We start from the raw sequence: 22,459 nt of genomic DNA on the forward strand, positions 1-22,459 counted from the left end.
TTATTTTTTCTGTGTTCATGTTCTAATTTTTAGATTTTCGAATTTTCAATTTTTTTTACTTCGCTATTTTCAAAATTTCCACTTTTCGGTTTTTCGATTTTCCAACTTTTTAGTTTTCGATTTTCGATACTCGAGTATTCGAATTTTCAATCTTCCTGTGTTCTGATTTTTCCAGTTTTGAATTTTCAAATTTTCGATTTCTCAATTTTTAAATTTTTGAATTTAGACTTTTTAATTTTTTTACTTTTCAATTTTTTGAATATTTAATTTTCCATTTTTCGAGTTTTTGGTTTTTCAGTAATCGAATTTTCAATTTATTAAATATTAAATAAGCCAATGAAATTCGAAAACGGGGCTGGGTGGAGTTTTACCTTTTTGTCTAGATTCCGCCAATTATCTTTACACTTTTTGACCAATGAAATGAGTGATCAGAAAGAAAACTGGGTGGGTGGGCGGGGCCGCTTTCTATTTTATTATATATTATTTTTGGTTATTTTATTTTTACATTTTTGCCATTTGGGTACCTCAAACTAGAGTGCCTGTGTCAAAAAATCCCAACAATCTAGACATCTCGGATCAAAATGTCCAAAAAATGACAAGTTCACTTCTGTACCACATTCACCTTACCGATCTGGTACTTTTCGTCGTTTTCCTCTACATAGTACTCTTCATCTTACGTAAGTATGTCCCAATCCATCAACACCACCCCTAATATTAACTCGATTTTATCAGTACTGTGGATCCGGTACTGCGTCCAGTACGGCATTTTCTGCCCATACTCCCCCACCAAAATCCACTGCTGCATCATCCCCCAAAACCAAAAAGACTTCTGCCACGTATGCACAACCTGCGCCATGAAAAAATCCCCTTTTCCATCCTTCTGCCGCTGCTGCCACAGAAAACATAACCTCTATGTAAGAATACACCTCTGAGTACTTGAAGCCCCGAAAAATACAATTTCAGGACTATCAATGTCCCGATTTCGACATCGAGTGTTTCAAACCCCAGTGTAACTTTACGTGTTGTTGTTGTCAGTTTTCGAGCACCAAAGAAGGAGGAAATAAAATTGAAAGTACTTATAGGCGAGTTTTATTATATACCAAACCATACAAAGTAGTACCGATTTAGTTTCTCGTTGTAACAAAAACCTTGAAGCCGTCTACTGGTCTCAAGACCAAATTGGTCTTCAGTTTGATGTCTTCGACGGTTTTATAGCTTGTGGAAAATTCGAATCGTCTGATTACAGTGGCAAGTACTGCCTTCATAGTCATCATTGCGTATCTGGGTCCGACGCAGTTTCGTGGACCCCCGGAAAAAGGCAAGTAGGCGAAAGGGTGTCTTTTTGCTACTTCTTCTGGTAGGAACCTATCAGGGTCGAATTTGAGGGGGTCCGGCCAGTACTTGCTGTTTCGTTGGACGTGAATAATGCCCAAAATTGCTGACGACCCTTTAGGAAGGATTAAATCGTCTACAAACAGAAAATAAAACATAGAATTTCTGAATTAACTAGTTTTAGTATTGTAGTACCGTCTAGAACTAAATCGTCTTCGATATCTCGTACAATGTAGGGTCCATTCGGAAATAATCTTAGTGTTTCTTTAATAACCCTCTCCGTGTATTTCAAGTGCGGCAAATCCTCAGGCAGTACCTCCCGATCAGTACCTACAACCCCTACAACTTCCTCCAACACACGATCCTGTACCAAAGGGTGCATTCCCAACATCGCAAAAATAAAACAGTTAGTGGTAGCTGTGGTGTCCGAACCCTAAAAATCACCCCCACCATCAAACACCCACACCACCTTAAGTAGTACCGCAATCATAAACGTCTTCACTTCGTCCCTAATTTCCTCAATCGTCAATTTATCTTCCCCAATCAACAAATCTAAAAACGCTTTACGCTTGAAAGTACCGACGTTTCCCTCAAACCTCTCCATTCTCTCCTTGATTATCTTCTCCGTGAAGTCGTTAAATTGTTGCGTCAGACGTCGTTCATCTTGATATAAACCAGTCCACTTGAAAATGCAGTCAAAGTGGTACCATATTACGAACATTCGCAAGAACACGATTTCTAACAACCTGTCAAAGGTCAAGCGAGATCTGGTACGATTATAGTATAGTGGTACTCACCTGTCGACACAATGACCGAAATCTGAGTCGCCATTTTGCGCGTTAATGGTCACACCCATGGCCGTTTCTACAAAACAAAACTAATCTTGGTTGATTGATAGTAATAGGTGGTACCGCAAAGAATATCCAAACTACATTTGCTGACAACGTCGAACAAATCGAATTTTTCGTCGACGTGCTTTTCCAACTGGGTGCACATGGTGGTACTCTGACGTCCGAACACCTCCACGAACCCATCGAGGATTTTCTGGTTGAACGCCGGCATTATTATTTTGCGGTGGCGCTTCCAGATGGGTACTGAAACGTGGTAGTAGATTTGGGTGAAAGGGGGAGTGGGTCGTACCAGGAGCTGTGAAGAGTCCGTAGCCACAGACGGGTACCGCGTATTTGTACAAGTACATTTTGGATAGGGCTTTGGATAGTACCGCTTCGAGGTATTGGGGTTTGGACACTCCGTAGACGAGGCTGGGGCCGTACCATACCTTGACTAGGTGAGGGTAGTTGTCGAAATGGGTGATGATGGTGTTGTAGATGGCTGAAATTTTTAGTTAGTGAGGGTGGCGAGAGTTTGATGGGTGAGTACCGTCGCAGGTACCGGTGAAGTCGAGGATGTTGCCGATGACGGGCCAGCCTTTAGGGCCTGCCACTTTAGCCGCGTGGTGGTAAAGGTGGCGGCGGGTCCAGTGGTACTGGAAGTACCAGATTAGCGCGATTGTGGCTAGAGGTAGCCAGAAAAACGTGCATGCCCAAATGTCCATTTTAGACTGCTAAGAAAGTCGTTTAATATTAAAAACAACAGAAAAGGTACTTACTGGTGGTACGGTTGAAGACACCTAGTTGAGATGTATGACATGAATAAGGTTTTATCTAGTCCCCTCCACGGTTAAGAAAGTAGACAATAAATACAATTTTTGTAAGGTCAAAGACGAGTACTACTTTTATTAAAAAAACCACACTACACATAGTACCAGAAACTATCTATTTCCTCAACTCAAGCCAAACCTTGAACCCATCTTGGGGCCTGATTACCATATTAGTTTTCAATTTAATCTCGTCCACCGACTTATACTCAGTACCGATCTTAAACTTCCTGACCACTGTTGCCACCATCGTTGTCAATGACATCATCGCGTACTTTTTTCCCACGCAAGTTCTGGGTCCAGTAGCAAACGGTACGTACGAATGCGGATAAATTTTCTCTACCTCTTTGGGCAAAAACCTGTCAGGGTCAAACTTCAGAGGGTCCTTCCAGAACTCGGTACTCCTCTGGACGTGAATCAGACCCAACAAAACCGACGCACCTTTGGGTAGTACCAGATTTTCTACAAGCAGCGAGTTATTGCGGAATTTTAGAAAAGGGTACCACCTTCTAGGGGTAAATCCGCTTGGATGTGTCTCGCTACGTAGGGACCAGGCGGGAAAAGTCGTACCGTTTCTTTGATCACGCGACTGGTGTACTCAAAACGCGGGATATCTTGGTACTCCAATTGTCCATCGGGACCTAGAATCAGATTAGTTTCTTCCAGAACCCGGTTTTGGATCTGTGGGTGCATCCCTAACATCACTAGAATGAAGCAAGCAGTGACGGCTGTGGTGTCCGACGCCTGTAGACAAATTTAACCCCAAAGTACTGACAGTACTCATACTCACCGCTATAATGAAAGTCTGCATTTCGTCTTTAATTTCGTCGGTGGTGAGTTTTTCGGCAGACGACTCCAACAACAAATCGAGCAAAGATTTCCGGTTGGGGGTACAACCGGTACTGACTTGTACCCGCTTCTTATTGATCAGTTCTTCAGTGAAGCGGTTAAGCTCCCCAATGAGTCGTACGTTCTCTTTGTGCAGTTGCGTCCACTTGAACATAAAGTCCAAGTGGTACCAGATTGAGTACTGTCGTAAGTACGTAATCTCCAAAATTCTGTCAAGCCGCTTGAACAAAAACAACTCCCCTTTCTGGGTACCAACTTCCACCCCCATGATCGTTTCTAAAATCACAAAATTACGGCGTGATTGGTACTTGTGAGGTCGTACCACATGTGATATCCAGGGTGCATCTAGTCAACAACTCGTACAAATCGAATTCCCGTCCGACGTGTTTTTCCAATTCGTCGTTCAAAAATTGGAAGTGTTTGGCAAAAATTTCGACGAAGCTGTTTAGTACTTTTTGGTTGAAAATTGGCAGGATGATTTTGCGGTGGCGCTTCCAGGTGGGTACTAAAAACGACTTGGTAGTACTATGATAGGAAAAATGGGTTGCGTACAGGAAGCTGTTAGGAGTCCGTCACCGAGAAAAGCGCCGCCGAACTTCCGGTACGACTCTTCCTTGTCAAAGGAGGTAAGGCTGGAGAAGATTTTTTCGAGGTACTCGGGTTTGCTTACTCCGTAGACGAGTTTCGGTCCGAACCATAATTTAGCCAGGTTGGGGTAAGTTTCGAAGTACTTTGTGGTTTTGTCGTAGATTTCTGAAGATGGAGGTTAGTCGGACGAAACGAGGGGTGGTGAGGGTTTACCGCTTGGGGTGCCAGTAAAGTCGAAGAGGTTGCCAAGTAGAGGGAGTCCGTGGGGTCCGGGTACTTTCCGGGAGTGACGATACAGGTGGCGTCTGTTCCAGCACCAAGCTAGTACCATTATGGGTAGAAGTACCCACAGGAACATGTTATTTGTGGTACTACGCTGGTGACGAAATTAATAGAACCGGCTGTGAACACAGTGTCGGAACGACTAGTCAAAATAGTACCAATTTCGTCATAAATAAATATTCTTGGTTACTTAGTACCACTTAGCTATAATTATTGTTACAAAGTAATTACTATTTTGATGTCTGATGGACATAAAACCTTTTAAGGTTATAGATACAAGGTACTTAAATGAGCTGCCAAAGTACCTTTGAACCGACTCAAGGTTTCAAATAGAGCTTTTATCTTCATTTTATACAACGTTCTGCACTCAATTCTAATAAGAATCGCAACATTTTCAAGTTCAGCGGACGATTTTTACTTTTCTGGTACGGTTTTCAAGGTTGTTCTGTTTTCAATTGTTTGAGCAAAATATTTTTCTCTACAGTATTTTGTTTCACAGAAAATTCCCATTGTTCCTAAATTAGAGAACAATCAAATTTGTTTTCACAAAAAATGTAATTAAGGTGTTTATATTGTTGGTCCTTGAGGTAGTACCGATAAAAGAATCGAACGACGCCAAAACGTTTCACACTGAAAATATGCTTTTCACACTATTATGTAAGTATGAGTTGAAAAAATACGAAGTAAAAAAATTTTTGGTCGTAGTGGTACTTGTATTTTGGTTTCTACACTACCAGTGGAAGCGACGCCACCTTTACCACCACGCTAGTAAAATCCCGGGTTCACGAGGATGGCCCATCGTTGGTAACCTTTTCCAATTTACAGGCGACTCTGACGGTACCACCACTACGCATTTTTGTCCCTACTGTAACTGTAGTACCCACTTTCAGAAACCCATGATAAAATTTTAAGATACTTGGATGCTTGTAAGGACATTTCCAAAGCGTGGATGGGTCCAACCCTTGTCTGTGGTATCGTCAAACCTGAATATCTGGCCAAGTGTTTCATGAGTCCCAGTACCACCGCTAGATTATACTTCGACCGAAAAGTTACCGATTTCTTGGGGCAGGGACTTCTCACCGCTCCAAGTATGAAATAGATTTATTTTTTGGGTAGTAACGGTTTTATTTGTAGTACCTGTATGGAAACGTCATCGCAAAATCATACACCCCTTTTTCAGTGACAAAATTATCAACAGGTTTGTCGAAGTTTTCGGGAGACAGTCCATTACTTTGGGTGAACAGTTGGAAAAGTACCTCGGTCAAAAAAACGTGGATATATTTGAAATAGTCAGAAATTGTACGTTGGATATATCTTTTGGTACCACTTAACAATCAGTGTAAGAAATGAGTGAGTACTTGGGTCGTTTCAGAAACCATGTTGGGTGTCCAGCTCAATGTACAACAAGGAGAATCGGAACTAGGAAGGTGGACAGACAGACTCCTGGAGATAATGTTCCTTCGACTTTTTAATTTTTGGTACCAGTACGATTTTATTTTTAAGTGGACGAAGTTGCACAAAGAAAACCAGCTACTTTTGAAGAAGTACCAACGTTATCTGGAGGAAATTATCGGAAAGAAGGGCAAGGTTGTCAAATCTGAGTTTGTGGTTCTGCTGGATTTTTTGCTCGATTTGTCTAGCAGTGGTACCAAAATAACAACAGAGGAGATTCTAGACGAAGTCAAAACTTTCGTAATTGGGGTAAATACAGTTCTAGAATCTTCCTCTTCTCACTTGCTGTCGTAGTCTTTCGACACCACCGCTCTCCTTTCTTGTTTTACCATTACCATGTTGGGCATGCATCCAGATGTTCAAAATCGCGTCTATGAAGAAGTTCTCACCGTTCTAGGTCCTGAAAGAACTCCGGATTATCAGGATTTACCTTCTCTTAAGTACACAGAACTGGTACTCAAGGAAACCCTCAGGTTGTTCCCCCCGAGTCCTTGTTTGGAACGACTAGTACTAGACGATTTGCCTCTTGATGGTGGTACCGTGAGCCTAAACCACTCAGTACTAAACTGTTTTTTCAGACGATATAACGCTTCCAAAGGGTTCGGTGGCTATGCTGGCGGTACTCCCTGTCCATCGAAGTACCGAATACTGGCCGGACCCTCTCAAATTCGACCCCGATAGGTTTTCACCAGAGAGAAGTACCAACCGACATCCTTTTACCTACATGCCGTTTTCTGCAGGACCTATGAATTGCATAGGTCGAAAGTACGGAATAATGTCGACGAAAACCATAATTGCCATTCTTATCAGAAAATTTAAATTTCGTACTGAGTATAAAACGGTCGACGATATTAAGCTAGGGGCTAAGCTTATTTTGAGACCACGTGACGGCTTCAAATGTTCTTTTGACTTAAGATAGAGACAACATAAATAAGATGGGTGTCTAAAAATTCTGAAAAAATTCAGGGTTATATATCTTGACGTGCTGATTCCAAAAATATAGCGTGTTTATGGTAGCGGAGTAATATTTTCGGAATATTCCGTGTGAAATTCGAATTTTTTGAAATTTTTAAAAATTGATAATTCAAAGGGAGATTCTGGAAAAACAGAGTTATCGAAGAAAAAGAAAATGTGTTTGGTTAAATTTCGAAAATCGTCAAAAAAACACTCAGTAAAGAAAAGTTATACTTAGCCCCGCCCACCCACCCGTCCGTTCTCTTTTTTTTTCTTCTGAAATAAGAAATACATTTTTCATACAAGAAATTACTTTTTTACGTTTTTCGCATCCCAGATTCCATTAGTTTCCACTCCCATTCCACAGAAGAATATACTTAGCTCCGCCCACCCACCCCGCCTTGTGTTTTAGTGATTTATTTTATTGGTCGGAATGAGAGGTGGATCTTATACTAAACACAAATAGAATCGTTAGAATGAAAACAGTCCGAGTGGGCGGGGCTAGTATTTGCTCAGATAAAACTGATTTTGGCAAATCACAAACCCTCTAAGAAAATAATGGGTGGGTGGGTGGGGCTAGTACCTACCAAGATAAGATCGATTTAAATAACACCCTCTAAGAAAATACGGGGCGGGTGGGTGGAGCTACTGCTTGCTACGACGTGACTGAACAATATTAAGTGGGGGGAGGTGGGCGGTGAAAAAAAGGTAACAAAAAATACCACTGAAAAAACAAGGAAAAAAAATATAAAAGGAATAAAAAATGAAAAAAATAGTCACAAAAAAAAACTACAGAAAATAAGATAAGAAAAGTGGCAAAAAAATATTTCAAAAAACGACAAAAAACCCGAAAAAACCAAACCAAACTAAAGGGAGTCAAAAATGAGACAAAAAGACAACACAAAATAACGAAGATAAAAATTGTTATCAAAAATTGAGACCAAAAAACAGAAGTGAGGAAGAAGTTGATCAAAAATAAGGGATAAAAAAAACAAAAAATTCAATTGAATTTAATTAATTGGGTTAAAACAAATGAAACTAAAATAAAAAGAGTGAAAAATTGGAGGAAAAATAGGGACAAAAAAAGTCAAAAAAATGACAAAAAAAGTGGGCAAAAAGGTGACATAAAAGGGAACAAAAAAGAAGAAAAAAAGTGGTACAAAAAATTGCACTTAAAATAAGCAAAAAATTAGATTAAAATAGAAGGAGGAAAAATAAGAAATAAATGGTACAAAAAGGTAACAAAAAGAAGACAACGAAGGAAACAAGATTTCAAAAAGTGGATAAAAACGAAAAAAATGCGACAAAAAACAAGCAAAATTATAGGTGTGAAATCATTATAAAAAAATTTGGCAAAAGTCATAAAAGGCAACAGAAAAAACGAGAAAAGCTGACAATAATGTCACTTAAAAAAAAGTGAAAAAATACCTAAAAAGGCAATAAAAAGAAAATAGGAATAGACAAAAAAGGGTCAATGCAAAAAAAGAAGGCGACAAATATACCATTAAAAATGATACAAAAATAAAAGGAGGAAAAAGTCGATAAAAAAGCAACAAAAAAACACGAAAAAAAGACAACAAAGGAAAAGATAACCAAATAATATACGATAAAAAAAGTGATAAAAAATAACAGACAAATAGAGTAAACAAAAAATGATGACAGAAGAGGCAAAAAAAGAAGAAAAAAATTTGACAAAAATTACACTGAAAATAAGAGAAAATACAAATGAAACTAAAATAAAAAGATTCAAAAATGGGAGGAAAAAGACGGACAAAAGAGAGTGTAAATGAAAGAAGTCAAAAAACGTAAGAAACAAACTGACAAGAAAAGGCACAAAAAATTCTAAAAACCCCAGAACAATAAAAGCGAAAAAAAGGTGACAAAAAATGCCACTGAAAAAAATAGAAAAAAAAGAAAAGGAATAAAAAATGAAAAAATTGTCACAAAAAACTACAAAAAATAAGATAATAAAAGTGGCAAAAAATACTTCAAGAAGCGACAAAAAACGAAAAAAAAAACAGACCAAACTAAAGGGAGGCAAAAATGAGACAAAAAAAGCAACACAAAATAACAAAGAAGGAGAAGATAAGATGACAAAAATTGTTACCAAAAATTGAAACCAAAAAACAGAAGTGAGGAAGAAGTTGATCAAAAATAAGGAATCAAAAAAGACCAAAAAATTCAATTGAATATAAGGGTTAAAACAAACGAAACTAAAATAAAAAGAGTCAAAAATAGGAGGGAAAATAGGGACAAAAAAAGGCTATAGAATGACAAAAAAAAACGGGAAAAAAATGTGACATAAAAGGGAACAAAAAGAAAAGAAAAAAGTGGTACAAAAAATTGCACTAAAAAAAGTAAAAAATTAGATTAAAACAAAAAGAGTAAAAAAACGAAAGAAATGGTACAAAAAGGTAACAAAAGATGTCAAAAAGTGGATAAAAACGAAAAACTGCAACAAAAAAGAAGCAAAATTAAAGGTGTCAAAACAATATAAAAAAATTTGAAAAGCAACAAATATACCATTAAAAATGATAAAAAAATAAAAGTAGGAAAAACTCGATAAAAAAAACACAAAAAAACCGAAAAAAAAGACGACAAAAGAAAAGACCATCAAATAAAATACGACAAAAAAACGTGATAAAAATAAGACATAAATAAATTGAACAAACAACGGTGAAGAGGCGACAAAAAAGCACAAAAGAAGAAAAAAATATGCCAAAAAAGGAGTGTAAATAAAGAGTCAAAAAAACGTAAGAAAACAAAGGTGATCAAAAAGGCCCCAAAAAAACTAAAAAAAAAATAGGAACAAAAAAAGGGTCAAAAGAACAGGAAAGTAGAGTACAACAAAAAAGGGAGACTAAAACGTCAAAAAAAAATAGTTACTCAAAGAAAAACAAAAAAAGACGAAAGACTATAAAAATGCCACAGAAAAAAAAATGCAAAACGGGCTACAAAAAATACAATAAAAAAGAAGACATGAAAGGTGGCTATAAAGGACAATGCAAGAGAAAAATTCCATAAAAAGGGACAAAAAACCCGAAAAGAAGGGCGACAAAAAGTCTATTAAAAATAGTACTAAAATAAAAGGAGCCAAAAAAGTGACAAAGAAAGCTATAGAAAAGATATAAAAAAATGTCAAAAAGACGAGAAACAAGCAACAAAAAATAGTAAAAAATGCGAATAAAAAGTTGGTAAATAAGTGAAAAGAAAAATGACTAAAAAACGGATACTGAAAAGAGAAAAGAGAAAAAGAAAAGGACAGAAAAAAGACCGCATAAAAAATGTAACGAAGAAAGTAAAAATAAAACGACAAAAAAGGGTTACCAAAAATTGATATTAAAACAAAGAAAGTGAGAAAAAAAGTAGGTGATCAAAAATAAAGGATCTAAAAGAGACCAAAACCAAAGACAGAAGAGACAAAAAAGAGGGCAAAAAATGGACCGAAAAAAGCGACAAAAAAATCCACAAAAACAAGACGACAAAATGAATCCAAAATAGAGGGAATTAAATTTCTTCATTTCAAGAAAGAGACGAAAAAGGTGAAAAAAGAAAAAACGTGACAAAAAGGCCACCAAAAAATGTAATAGAAAATGATACCAGAGTCGCCAAAAATTGGAACTAGAATAAGGAGAGTAAAAAAAATGAGAAAAAAGGCAACAAAAAAATAACGTGACGGCTTTAAATGTTCTTTTGACTTAAGATAAAGACAAAATAAATAAGATGGTTTTAGGTGTTGTTTGATTGTATCTGTAGAATTAGACGATTCGAAACCAAAAAAATTATTTCTCCATTCAAAATTACAGTATAACCTATGAATCGTCGAAATCGCTCGAAATTTGCTTTTTTGAAAAAGTCGTCTAAAGATTCTGAAAAATTCAGGGTTATATATCTTGACGTGCTGATTTCAAAAATATAGTGTGTTTTTTGAAATTTTTGAAAACCACGATATTTCAATGGGCGATTCTGGAAAAACTACAAAAAATGTGTTTAGTTAAATTTCGAAAATCGTCGAAAAAAAACTCGGTAAGGAAAAGTTAAACTTAGCCCCACCCACCCACCCGTCCGTTCTCTTTTTTTCTTCTGAAATAAGAAATAGATTTTTTTTAAACAAGAAATGACTTTTTTACTATAAAAACTGGTTAGGATTAGCGTTTTTCGCTAGATTCTCTTAGTTTCCACTCCCATTCGTCAGAAAAAAATACTTAGCCCCGCCCACCCAAACGCTTTATGTTTTATTGATTTATTTTATCTGGTCGGAATGAGAGGCGGATCTTATACTGAACACAAATAGAATCGTTAGAATGAAAACAGCGCGAGTGGGCGGGGCTAGTATTTGGTAAGATAAAACTGATTTTGGCAAATCACGGACCCTATAAGAAAATAATGGGTGGGTGGGTGGGGCTAGTATCTACCAAGATAAGATCGATTGATTGATCGGGTGGAGCTAGGACATAACTGAACAATATTAAGTGCAGTCACTAGAATGAAGAGAGAGGAGGTGGGCGGGGCTACGTCTTGCTTATAAAATACTCTGAAGGAAAAAGTTAAACTTATAAGACTGAGATGTAGTTGCAAACAGCCTCTCATTTCCAGGCCAATGAAATTATTTATTAAGGTGGAGCTTGTGCGAGTGGGAGGAGCCTCAGTAATATTTTTTAATATTTTCTAGATACTTTGTTTAACAACTGATCTATTTTCTCACCAACGGTTTAATGGATTTGCCTAAGATTCTGATGAAATAATAATGTCACAGCATTAAGAGTGGTGACCAGAATGGAGAGGGGGTGGGTGGGCGGGGCTATTGCTTTCTTGTAAAAGACTCAGTAAGGAAAAGTTAAATTTAGCCCCACCCACCCACCCGTTCGTTTTGCATTAAGAGTGGAGTAAAAAAATTAAGAGAGGAAAAATTGTACAAATAAGTGTCAAAAAAAAACAAAAGAAGGGCGAAAAAATATGTCAAAATAAAGGGAGTCAAAAACATTAGAAATAAATTTGACAAAAAACATAAAAGGGAACAAAAAAGCGGAAAAGCGACAATAATGCCACTGAAAAAAAAAAGTAAAAAATACATGAAAGAGAAATAAGAAGACGTTAAAAAGAGGGACAGAAAAATGACAAAAAAGTGAATGCAAGGCGGAAAAGGATGAAAAAATGTCATTAAAAATGGTACAAAATAAAGGAAAAACGCAACAAAAAGACGACAAAATAAAAAACAACGAAATAATAGCTATACGACAAAGAAAATGTGATAAAAAGAAAATAGGAATGGACAAAAAAGGGTCAATGCAAAAAAAGGCGACAAATATACCATTAAAAATGATACAAAAATAAAAGGAAGAAAAAGTCGATAAAAAAGCAACAAAAAACACGAAAAAAAGACAACAAAGTAAAAAATAACCAAATAATAAATGACAAAAAATGTGATAAAAAATAACAGATAAACAGAGTAAACAAAAAATAGTGACAGAAGAGGCAAAAAAGAAGAAAAAAAAATGTCAAAAATTACACTGAAAATAAGAGAAAATACAAATGAAACTAAAATAAAAAGTGTAAATGAAGGAAGTCAAAAAACTTAAGAAAAAACTGACAAAAAAGGCACAAAAAAATCTAAAATCCCCAGAACAATAAAAGCGAAAAAAAGGTGACAAAAAATGCCACTGAAAAAAATTGGAGAAAAAATAAAAGGAATAAAAAATGAAAAAATAGTCACAAAAAACTACAAAAAGAAAAGTGGCAAAAAATACTTCAAAAAGCGACAAAAAACGCGAAAAAACCAAACCAAACTAAAGGGAGTCAAAAATGAGACAAAAAAGACAACACAAAATAACGAAGAAGGAGAAGATAAGACGAGAAAAATTGTTACCAAAAATTGAGACCAAAAAACAGAAGTGAGGAAGAAGTTGATCAAAAATAAGGAATCAAAAAAGACCAAAAAAAATCAATTGAATATAAGGGTTAAAACAAACGAAACTAAAATAAAAAGAGTCAAAAATAGGGACAAAAAGAGGCTATAGAATGACAAAAAAAAGCGGAAAAAAAAGTGACATAAAAGGGAACAAAAAAGAAGAAGAAAAAAGTGGTACAAAAAGGTAACAAAAAGAAGACAACCAAGGAAAAAAGATGTCGAAAAGTGGATAAAAACGAAAAAATGCGACAAAAAAGAAGCAAAATTAAAGGTGTCAAAACAATATAAAAAAATTTGAAAGGCAACAAATATACCATTGAAAATGATACAAAAATAAAAGGAGGAAAAAGTCGATAAAAAAAGCTACAAAAAAAACCGAAAAAAAAGACGACAAAAGAAAAGACCATCAAATAAAATACGACAAAACAACGTGATAAAAATAAGAGATAAATAAATTGAACAAACAACGGTGAAGAGGCGACAAAAAAGCACAAAAAGAAGAAAAAAATATGCCAAAAAAAGGAGTATAACTAAAGAGTCAAAAAAACATAAGAAAATAAAGGTGACCACAAAAGGCCACAAAAAAAACTAAAAAAAAAATAGGAACAAAAAAAGGGTCAAAAGAGCAGGAAAGAAGAGTACAACAAAAAAGGGAGTATAAAACGTCAAAAAAAACAGTTACTCAAAGAAGAACAAAAAAAGACGAAAGACTATAAAAATGCCACAGAAAAAAAATGCAAAACGGGCTACACAAAAGACAATAAAAAAGGAGACATGAAAAATGGCTATAAAGGACAATGCAAGACGAAAAATTCCATAAAAAGGAACAAAAAACTCGAAAAGGGCGGCGACAAAAAGTCTATTAAAAATAGTACTGAAATAAAAGGAACCAAAAAAGTGGCAAAATAAGCTATAGAAAAGAGATTAAAAAAATGTCAAAAAGACGAGAAAAAACCAACAAAAAATAGTAAAAAATGTGAATAAAAAGTTGGTAAATAAGCGACAAGAAAAGTGACCAAAAAACGGATACTGAAGAGAGAAGAATGAAAAGGACGGAAAAAAGCCGGCATAAAAAATGACAGATAGTGAAAAAACCAAACCAAACTAAATGCAGTCAGAAAAGAGACAAAAAAGATAACAGAAAATAACAAAGAAGGTAAAAATAAAACGACAAAAAAGATTACCAAAAATTGACATTAAAACAAAGAAGTGAGAAAAAAAAAAGGTGATCAAAAAGAGAGAAGAGAGAAAAAAAGAGGGCAAAAAAAAGGACCAAAAAAAAAAAACAGGCAAAAAAATTCCATAAAAACAAGACGACGAAATGAATCTAAAATAAAAGGAATTTACTTCCTTCATTTCAAAAAAGAGACAAAAAAGGTGAAAAAAGAAAAAACGTGACAAAAAGGCCACCAAAAAATGTAATAGAAAATGATACTAAAAGTCGCCAAAAATTGGAACTAGAACAAAGAGAGTCAAAAAAATGAGAAAAAAGGCAACAAAAAAATGGAAAACCATAGGTAAAAAATGAGAGACTGAAAAATAGTAAAACAACCCGATAAAAAAGGATATAACGAGAGCGACATAAAAAAGGACAAAAAGTATAGAAAAACAAAAGGCGACCAAAAAAGACGAAAAACGTGGCAAAAAATCCCATAAAAGAAGTCATTAAATCATAGAACTGTGTATACGTTAACGAAAGATTTAAGTTCCGAGTGATCATCATTGTTTGTAATTTTATCAGGTTGGCACAAATTTTGAACTGACATTGCTACCAATAATTCAGAATTGCCAACCCAAAAATTATCATTAATAGTCCCCAGGTATAACATTTCAAAATATAAAAAAGTACAACAGTAGTACCTCAGAGTACAAAGTACAAGGTAAAATAAAAATTTAAACGAGTCCAAGTTCCTTCGAGACCTTCATTTATTTTTACTGCGTCAAAAAAATGTTTTATTGCCCTATAAAATAAAAAATTATCTAGTACTTTGCATTACCGACATCCTCCATTAACATACTGGACAAACACATTTGTTCTCCTTGACATGTAGACAATATGCTTAACTAACCTAAGACAATCATAGTAAATGTGTACTCTTTCAGTTGAAAACATGTTGTTTACCAGTCTCGGTAAGTACTACAATATGATTACGCCTACCACAATCTAAAACAAAGTAAACACAACTATCAAGACTTAGCTTTCAAGTTCGTCACGTTTTTGCAAACACCGTTTCTCTTCCTAGCAATTCTTCTCCTTTGGTATTTCCACTACCACTGGAAAAGACGCCAACTTTACCGCCACGCTAGCAAAATACCAGGCATAAAAGGATACCCCGTTGTTGGTAACCTGTTCGACTTTACAGGCGACGCTAACGGTACCACCAACACTCATTTTCATTTCTCAATTTTTGGATTTCGGGACTTCTCGATTTTTCATTTTTCCGATTTCTGGAGTTCCCAATTTTTCTATTTTCCGATTTTTCGATTTTTTCAATTTTCCCATTTGTCAATTTTTCACCTCAATTTTCCGATTTTTTAATTATTCAATTTCCCGGTTTTTGAATTTTCAGTTTTTAGACTTTTCAATTTTTCGATTTTTTAATTTCTCGACTTTTGGAAGAAAATTTCTTGATGTTCAGATTTTTCGATTTTTCAATTCCTCGAGATTTTTTGAGATTTTCGAATTTTTTGATTTTGCGGATTTGTTGATTTTTTGATTTTATAATATTTCGACTTTTTGATGTTCCGATTTTTCGATTTCTCGATTTTTGAGTTTTTTACTTTTTTGATTTTTCATTTTATAGATTTATCGATTTTTCGGTTTTTAAGTTCCGAGTGACTATCAATATTTCTAATTTTATCAGGTTGGCAACAGATTTAAAATTACATAGTGCGAAATCGAAATTTTGGTCTCCAATTCAAAAGCTGTCCATGTCAAACATGTCAAATTTGGACTGACATTGCTACCAATAATTCAGAAGTGCCAACCCAAAAATTATCATTATCTAATAATACCCAGATATAACATTTCAAACTATAAAAAAGTACAACCGTAGTACCTCAGAGTAAGAAAAAAAGAATAAAAGGAAATTTCGCTTTCTGTACTCCCCATTTGTGTGTAAAAGCTAAAGCAAAAATTTAGGCGTGTCTAAGTACCTTCGCAACCTTCATTTATCTTTACTGTGTCAAAAAAGTGTTTCATTGTCCTATAAATTTAAAAATTATGTAGTACTTTGCATTACAAACAACTTGCATTAACATACTGGAAAAACGCATTTTGTTCCTTTACATGTAGACAATATGTTGATAATTAACCTGCGACGACGACAGTAAATGGGTACTCTTTCAGTTGAAAACATGTTGTTTACCTGTGTCGGTAAGTACTACAATATGATTACGCCTAACATAATCTAAAACAAAGTAAACACAAATATCAAGACTTAGCTTTCAAGTTCGTCACGTTTTTGCAAACACCGTTTCTCTCCCTAGCAATTCTTCTCCTTTGGTACCTACATTACCACTGGAAAAGACGCCACCTTTACCGCCACGCTAGCAAAATACCAGGCATAAAAGGATACCCCGTTGTTGGTAACCTGTTCGACTTTACAGGCGACGCTAACGGTACCACCAACACTCATTTTTGCCGCCACTGTCACTATAGTACCCACTTTTAGAAATTTTTGACAGCGTTTCAAAACATTTTGACCGATGTACTCACATTGTGAAAGCATGGATTGGTCCAATCCTGGTCTGCGGTATCACCAAACCTGAATACTTGGAGAAAGTACTAACAAGTCCAAACACCAATTCCAGAGTATACTTACTCAGAAGAGTTGCTCGCGATTTCTTGGGAAATGGACTTTTCACAGCTCCAAGTATGAAATCATTTTTTTTTTCGAGCGTTAAAGGAAATGATTGTAGGACCTGTATGGAAGCGTCACCGCAAAATGATTAACCCGATTTTAAATCGGAAAATCCTCGACCGGTTTGTTGAAGTGTTTGGAACTCGGGCTGTCATTTTGGGCGAACGGTTAGAAGAGTACGTCGGTAGACGAAACGTGGATTTATTACAGATAGTCAGTAGATGTACGCTGGATATCGCTTTTGGTACCACTTAGAAACTTGTGCAAAAATCAGGTACTATTTTAGTCGTTTCAGAAACCATAATAGGTGTTCAGGTCAATGCACAAGACGGTGAATCAGAAGTGGTAGAATGGACAGACAAGTTAGTACTAACTTTCGTTTTAAATTCATCTAGCTAGACAGTCCCACAGGATCCTGGAAACGATGCTCCATCGACTGTATAACTTTTGGTACCACCACGACTTCATTTATAAACGTACGAGGTTGCACAAAGAAACCCAGGTACTTCTAACGAAGTGCAACCAATTTGTAGCAGAAGCTATCAAAAACAAGGAAAAAAGCGACAAATCTGAGTTTCCAGTTCTGCTGGATTATTTGCTTGATTTGTCTTCTAGTGGTACCGAAATAACAACAGACGAGATTGTAGACGAAATTAAAACTTTCGTAGCTGCTGTAAATACAATTTCAGAGTCTTCTTCTTCTCATTTATCTTCGTAGGCATTCGATACAACGGCCGTTGTCACTTGTTTTGTTATTACCACGTTGGCGTTGCATCCTGACATTCAGGACCAAGTTTACGAAGAAGTACTTCGCGTTTTGGGTTCTGAAAAAATTCCAGACTTTCAGGATTTACCTTCTCTTAAATATACAGAGTTGGTGATTAAAGAAACCATGAGGTTGTTCCCTCCGAATATCTTTATGGCAAGAGACGTACAAGAAGATTTACCTCTTGATGGTGGTACCGGATGCTTAACCTTCTCAGTACTAAATAAATTACTTTTTCAGAGGACATAACGCTTCCAAAGGGCTCGGTTGTTATGCTGGGGGTACTCCACGTTCATAGAAGTACCGAATACTGGCCGGACCCTCTCAAATTCGAACCGGATAGGTTTTCACCAGAGAGAAGTACCAACCGACATCCTTTTACCTACATACCGTTCTCTGCAGGACCTATGAACTGCATCGGTCAGAAGTACGCCATGATGTCCGTGAAAACCATCGTTGCCACTCTTATCAGAAAATTTAAATTTCGTACTGAGTACAAAACGGTCGACGAGGTTAAGTTGAGGACTAAAGTTGTTTTGAGACCACGTGATGGTTTTAAAACTTCTTTTGAGATAAGAAAGAACCAATAAAGAGAAATTTTTTGTTTGGGTGTTCATTGTATGTTTACTTTTATTGTGTCGAAATACACACAGATTAATTTTTTAGTGATCGTTACGGAATTGTAATAATTTTTACTCTTTTATATTTCGATTTTCGATTTTTAAAAATATTATTATTATTATTATTCAATTTTTGGATAGTCCTGGATTTTCCAATTTTTTGATTTTGCGATTTTTCAAATTTTCAGTTTTCGATTTTTTAGACTTTTTTAATTATTCGACGTTCCGATTTTCGACTTTTCGATGAAAATTTTTTGATTTCTCGGTTTCTCGCTTGCACGAATTCTCAGTTTTTCGATTGTTTTGATTCTAGGATTTGTGGATTTTTGATTTTTCAATAATTCTATTCAATTTCTCGATTTTTCGATTTTCCAGTTTTTAGATTTATCGATTTTTTTCATTTTCCTGTTTCTTCGTTTTTAGAATTTTCGATTTTCGATTATTGAATTGTTTGCTTTCTGGATTCCTATTTTGCAATTTTGCGGTTTTTCAAATTTTCAATTTCCGCAATTCTTGACTTTCTCAAATATTTCACCTTTTGATTTTTCAATTTTTTTGTTTCTTGATTTTTCAATTTCTGGTCTTCTCGATTTTTCATTGTTTCCGTTTTCCAATTTTTCGATTTTTTATTATCCCAATTTCCAATTTTTCGATTTCTGGAAGTCACTTCAGTTTTCCGATTCCTGGATTTCTCGATTTTTCAAGTTTACGGATTTCTAGATTTTTTCAAATTATTATTATTATTATTATTATTAATCAATTTTTCGATTCCCGGATTTCCCAATTTTTTAATTTTGCGATTTTCCAATTTTTCAATTTCCTGCTTTCGCGAATTTTAATTTTTCCATTTTCAAATTCTTTTGATTTCTGGATTTCATTTCACTATTCCGATTTCCAGATTACGCGATTTAAAATTTTTTCTCGATTTTTCGGTTGTTAGATTTTTTTTATTTTAGAATTTGCCGATTTTTTGATTTTTCGATATTTCGAGTTTCAAATTTTTCGAGTCCCGAATTTCTGGATTACTGCTTTCTGATTTTTCGGTCTTTCCATTTTTCATTTTTAGATTGTTCGAATTTTAAAAATTTTTCATTTTTATAATTATTCTAATTTTCGTTTTGTGGATTCCCAATTATTCAATTTTCCTGTTTTTTTAAATTTTCAATTTCTGCAATTCTTGACTTTTCGATTTTTCAAATATTTCACTTTTCGAAATCTCGATTTTTTTGTTTTTCGAAGTACTGGATTTTAAGGTTTGTACATTTTTTGATTTTTCTATATTTCAATTTTTCAATTTCTCAATTTTTCAATCTTTCGATTACAAAATTTCTTGAATTTTCGATTTTTCGGTTTTTGGACTTTTGAATTTCTGGATTTCCTTACTTTCCAATTATTCAATTTCTTGTTTTCTGGATTCCGATTTTGCAATTTTTCAGTTTTCGCATTTCTTGATTTCCTTTTTTGATTTTTCGATTTTTTTGTTTTTAGAATTTTCAATTTTTCAATTTTTCGATTTTTCCATTTTTTTTCGATTTTTTTGTTTCCCGTTTTTTCAATTTTTTTAATTTCTCTATTTTTCAGTTTTCCGATTTCTGGATTTCGCTTCAATTTTCTGATTTCTAGATTTATCGATTTTTCAATTTTTCAGTTTTCGATTTTTCAAATTTTCGACTTTTCGATTTCTCGATTTTTTCATGAAAATTTTTTGATCTTTCAATTTCTCGATTTTGATTTTTCGATATTTCGACTTTTCGATTTCTCAGTTTGTTGACTTTTCCATAGTTCGGTTTCTCTACTTTTTGATTTCCGAATTTTCTAATTATCGATTTCACTATTTTCGGATTTCCAAATGTCCCGATTTTTCAAATTTTTCGATTCCTGGATATTTCGATTTTTCCATGTTACGATTTTTCCAATTTTCGATTTTTCGTTTTTAGATTTCTCGATTTTCCGATATTTTGATTTTTCATATTCAAGTTTCCCATTTTTCGAACTTTCGAATTTTCGCTTGTTTATTTTTACAATTATTCAATTTTTATACTGATTTTTCAATCTTTGGGTTTTTCAATTATTCAATTTCCGCGTTTTTTGAATTTTCGATTTTTCAGTTATTTCACTTTTTGATTTTTCAATTTTTTTGTTTTTAGATTTTTCGATTTTTCATTTTTCGATTTCTCTATTTGTCGATTTCTCTATTTTTCAATTTTTGCATTTCCGAATTTCTCGAATTTTCAATTTTTCGATTCTTTAATGTTTAAATTTTTGGCTTCCTCGATTTTTCGATTTTTCCGATTTCCCGACTTTTCGACGAAAACTTTTCATGTTAGGATTTCTCGATTGCCCGAATTCTCGATTTGTCGATTTTTCAGTTATTCGATGTATTGGATTTTGAGGTTAGTACATTTTTTGATTTTTCTATATTTCAATTTTTCAATTTCTCAATTTGTCAATTTTTCGATTACAAAATTTCTTGAGTTTTCGATTTTTCGGTTTTTGGACTTTTGAATTTCTGGATTTCCTTACTTTCCAATTATTCAATTTTTTGTTTTCTGGATTCCCATTTTGCAATTTTTCAGTTTTCGCAATTCTTGACTTCCTTTTTTGATTTTTCGATTTTTGTGTTTTTAGAATTTTCAATTTTTCTATTTTTCGATTTTTCCATTTTTCGATTTCTGGCTGTCTCATTGTTTCGATTTTTTTGTTTCCCGTTTTTTCATTTTTTTTAATTTCTCTATTTTTCAGTTTTCCGATTTCTGGATTTTGATTTTTCGATATTTCGACTTTTCGATTTCTCAGTTTGTTGACTTTTCCATAGTTCGATTTCTCTACTTTTTGATTTCCGAATTTTCTAATTATCGATTTCTCTATTTTCGGATTTCCAAATGTCTCGATTTTTCAATTTTTCGATTCCTGGATATTTCGATTTTTCAGATTTTTGTTTTTTTTTTATTGTAGAATTTGTAGATTTGTTTGATTTTTCAAAATTTCGATTTTTAAGTTTTTCGAGTCCTGAATTTCTCGATTTTTCGATGTTTCGAATTTTTGGTGTCTCGATTTTTCCAGTTTTCAATTTTTCGTTTTTAGATTTTTCGATTTTCCGATATTTTGATTTTTCATATTCAAGTTTCCCATTTTTCGAACTTTCGAATTTTCGCTTGTTTATTTTTACAATTATCCAATTTTTCTACTGATTTTTCAATCTTTGGGTTTTTCAATTATTCAATTTCTGCGTTTCTTGAATTTTCGATTTTTCAGTTATTTCACTTTTTGATTTTTCGATTTTTCTTTTTTCGATTTCTCTATTTGTCGATTTTTCAATTTTTCGATTCTTTAATGTTTAAATTTTTGGCTTCCTCGATTTTTCGATTTTTCCGATTTCCCGACTTTTCGACGAAAACTTTTCAGGTTTGGATTTTTCGATTTCTCGATTGCCCGAATTCTTGATTTGTCGATTTTTCAGTTATTCGATGTATTGGATTTTAAGGTTTGTACATTTTTTGATTTCTCTATATTTCAATTTTTTGATTTCTCTATATTTCAATTTTTCAATTTCTCAATTTTTCAATTTTTCGATTACAAAATTTCTTGAATTTTCGATTTTTCCCTTTTTGACTTTTGAATTTCTGGATTTCCTTACTTTCAAATTACTCAATTGTTTGTTTTCTGGATTCCCATTTTGCAATTTTTCAGTTTTCGCATTTCTTGATTTCCTTTTTTGATTTTCCGATTTTGTTGTTCTAATTAGAGTTTTCAATTTTTCTACTTTTCGATTTTTCAATTTTTCGATTTCTGAATTTCGCTTCAATTTTCCGATTTCTGGATTTCTCGATTTTTCAATTTTTCAGTTTTAGATTTTTCAAATTTTCGACTTTCCGATTTCTCGATGAAAATTTGTTGATGTTTCGATTTTTTGATTTCTCGATTGCTCGAATTCTCGATTATTGATTTTTGACTTTTTAGATTTTTTTGAGTTCGGAATTTCGCTAATTTTCGATTAATCAATTTCTATATTTTTCGATGTTTAGATTTTTTCTGTTTTTACTTTTTTAAATTTTTTGACTTTCGGTTTTTCTACTTTCGGTTTTGTAATTTTTCGATTTTTTTAAATCTACTATTATCATTATTTTTCAATTTTTCAATGTTCCATTTCTCAATTCCGATTTTTCAATTTTTAGACATTAATTTTTC

At 34.1% G+C, this 22,459-nt stretch overlaps 4 protein-coding genes across 6 annotated transcripts; 2 read left to right on the top strand and 2 right to left on the bottom strand.

Moving 5' to 3' along the window:
• Positions 1–1,088: 1,088 nt before the first annotated feature.
• LOC135140502 (cytochrome P450 4C1-like) lies at positions 1,089–2,548 on the bottom strand. Its single transcript, XM_064071076.1, has 6 exons — positions 2,473–2,548; positions 2,244–2,426; positions 2,130–2,196; positions 1,814–2,078; positions 1,528–1,765; positions 1,089–1,468 (listed from the first exon to the last, which is right to left on the bottom strand). The coding sequence occupies exons 1-6, from the start codon at positions 2,528–2,530 to the stop codon at positions 1,125–1,127; spliced, it is 1,155 nt and encodes a 384-aa protein (XP_063927146.1). The 5' UTR covers positions 2,531–2,548; the 3' UTR covers positions 1,089–1,124.
• Positions 2,549–3,107: 559 nt separating this feature from the next.
• LOC135140301 (cytochrome P450 4C1-like) lies at positions 3,108–4,757 on the bottom strand. The gene is made up of 6 exons (XM_064070793.1): positions 4,640–4,757; positions 4,391–4,591; positions 4,161–4,343; positions 3,780–4,114; positions 3,496–3,733; positions 3,108–3,451 (listed from the first exon to the last, which is right to left on the bottom strand). Exons 1-6 carry the CDS (start codon positions 4,755–4,757, stop codon positions 3,108–3,110), a joined length of 1,419 nt encoding a protein of 472 aa, XP_063926863.1.
• Positions 4,758–5,346: 589 nt separating this feature from the next.
• On the top strand, positions 5,347–7,079 carry LOC135140302 (cytochrome P450 4g15-like). Its single transcript, XM_064070795.1, has 7 exons — positions 5,347–5,365; positions 5,414–5,545; positions 5,599–5,796; positions 5,843–6,028; positions 6,081–6,409; positions 6,455–6,822; positions 6,860–7,079. Exons 1-7 carry the CDS (start codon positions 5,347–5,349, stop codon positions 7,077–7,079), a joined length of 1,452 nt encoding a protein of 483 aa, XP_063926865.1.
• Positions 7,080–15,053: 7,974 nt separating this feature from the next.
• LOC135140473 (cytochrome P450 4C1-like) lies at positions 15,054–18,276 on the top strand. Of its 3 annotated transcripts, XM_064071043.1 has the most exons (9): positions 15,075–15,152; positions 16,318–16,398; positions 16,512–16,643; positions 16,697–16,897; positions 16,944–17,129; positions 17,181–17,247; positions 17,297–17,558; positions 17,604–17,841; positions 17,892–18,276. In XM_064071043.1, the coding sequence occupies exons 2-9, from the start codon at positions 16,356–16,358 to the stop codon at positions 18,239–18,241; spliced, it is 1,479 nt and encodes a 492-aa protein (XP_063927113.1). In that variant the 5' UTR covers positions 15,075–15,152; positions 16,318–16,355; the 3' UTR covers positions 18,242–18,276. The 3 variants fall into 3 exon arrangements, with proteins under 3 accessions (XP_063927114.1, XP_063927113.1, XP_063927112.1); XM_064071044.1 differs by lacking the exon at positions 16,318–16,398 and having other exon boundaries at positions 15,054–15,152; XM_064071042.1 differs by lacking the exon at positions 15,075–15,152 and having other exon boundaries at positions 15,869–16,398.
• The last annotated feature ends 4,183 nt before the right edge of the window (positions 18,277–22,459 follow it).

This window comes from Zophobas morio, unplaced genomic scaffold (genome assembly GCF_036711695.1).
Source record: "Zophobas morio isolate AGI-343-1 ecotype UQ-CSIRO unplaced genomic scaffold, CSIRO_AGI_Zmor_V1 ptg000040l, whole genome shotgun sequence".
NCBI classification, from domain to species: domain Eukaryota; kingdom Metazoa; phylum Arthropoda; class Insecta; order Coleoptera; family Tenebrionidae; genus Zophobas; species Zophobas morio.

What these genes read in the sequence shown, in the direction of transcription:
- LOC135140502 (XM_064071076.1), bottom strand. Translation starts at nt 2,530, where the DNA reads ATGTACTTGTACAAATACGCGGTACCCGTCTGTGGCTACGGACTCTTC. An exon ending in TTCGGTCATTGTGTCGACAG is followed by an intron (nt 2,079 to 2,129) that starts GTGAGTACCACT and finishes GACCTTTGACAG; the next exon opens with GTTGTTAGAAATCGTGTTCT. An exon ending in AGACGATTTAGTTCTAGACG is followed by an intron (nt 1,469 to 1,527) that starts GTACTACAATAC and finishes TTCTGTTTGTAG; the next exon opens with ACGATTTAATCCTTCCTAAA.
- LOC135140301 (XM_064070793.1), bottom strand. Translation starts at nt 4,757, where the DNA reads ATGGTACTAGCTTGGTGCTGGAACAGACGCCACCTGTATCGTCACTCC. An exon ending in CTTTACTGGCACCCCAAGCG is followed by an intron (nt 4,592 to 4,639) that starts GTAAACCCTCAC and finishes CTCCATCTTCAG; the next exon opens with AAATCTACGACAAAACCACA. An exon ending in AGCGGATTTACCCCTAGAAG is followed by an intron (nt 3,452 to 3,495) that starts GTGGTACCCTTT and finishes CGCTGCTTGTAG; the next exon opens with AAAATCTGGTACTACCCAAA.
- LOC135140302 (XM_064070795.1), top strand. An exon ending in ATTTACAGGCGACTCTGACG is followed by an intron (nt 5,546 to 5,598) that starts GTACCACCACTA and finishes ACCCACTTTCAG; the next exon opens with AAACCCATGATAAAATTTTA. An exon ending in TACGTTGGATATATCTTTTG is followed by an intron (nt 6,029 to 6,080) that starts GTACCACTTAAC and finishes GGGTCGTTTCAG; the next exon opens with AAACCATGTTGGGTGTCCAG.
- LOC135140473 (XM_064071044.1), top strand. Translation starts at nt 15,110, where the DNA reads ATGTGTACTCTTTCAGTTGAAAACATGTTGTTTACCAGTCTCG. An exon ending in CTTTACAGGCGACGCTAACG is followed by an intron (nt 16,644 to 16,696) that starts GTACCACCAACA and finishes ACCCACTTTTAG; the next exon opens with AAATTTTTGACAGCGTTTCA. An exon ending in TACGCTGGATATCGCTTTTG is followed by an intron (nt 17,130 to 17,180) that starts GTACCACTTAGA and finishes TAGTCGTTTCAG; the next exon opens with AAACCATAATAGGTGTTCAG.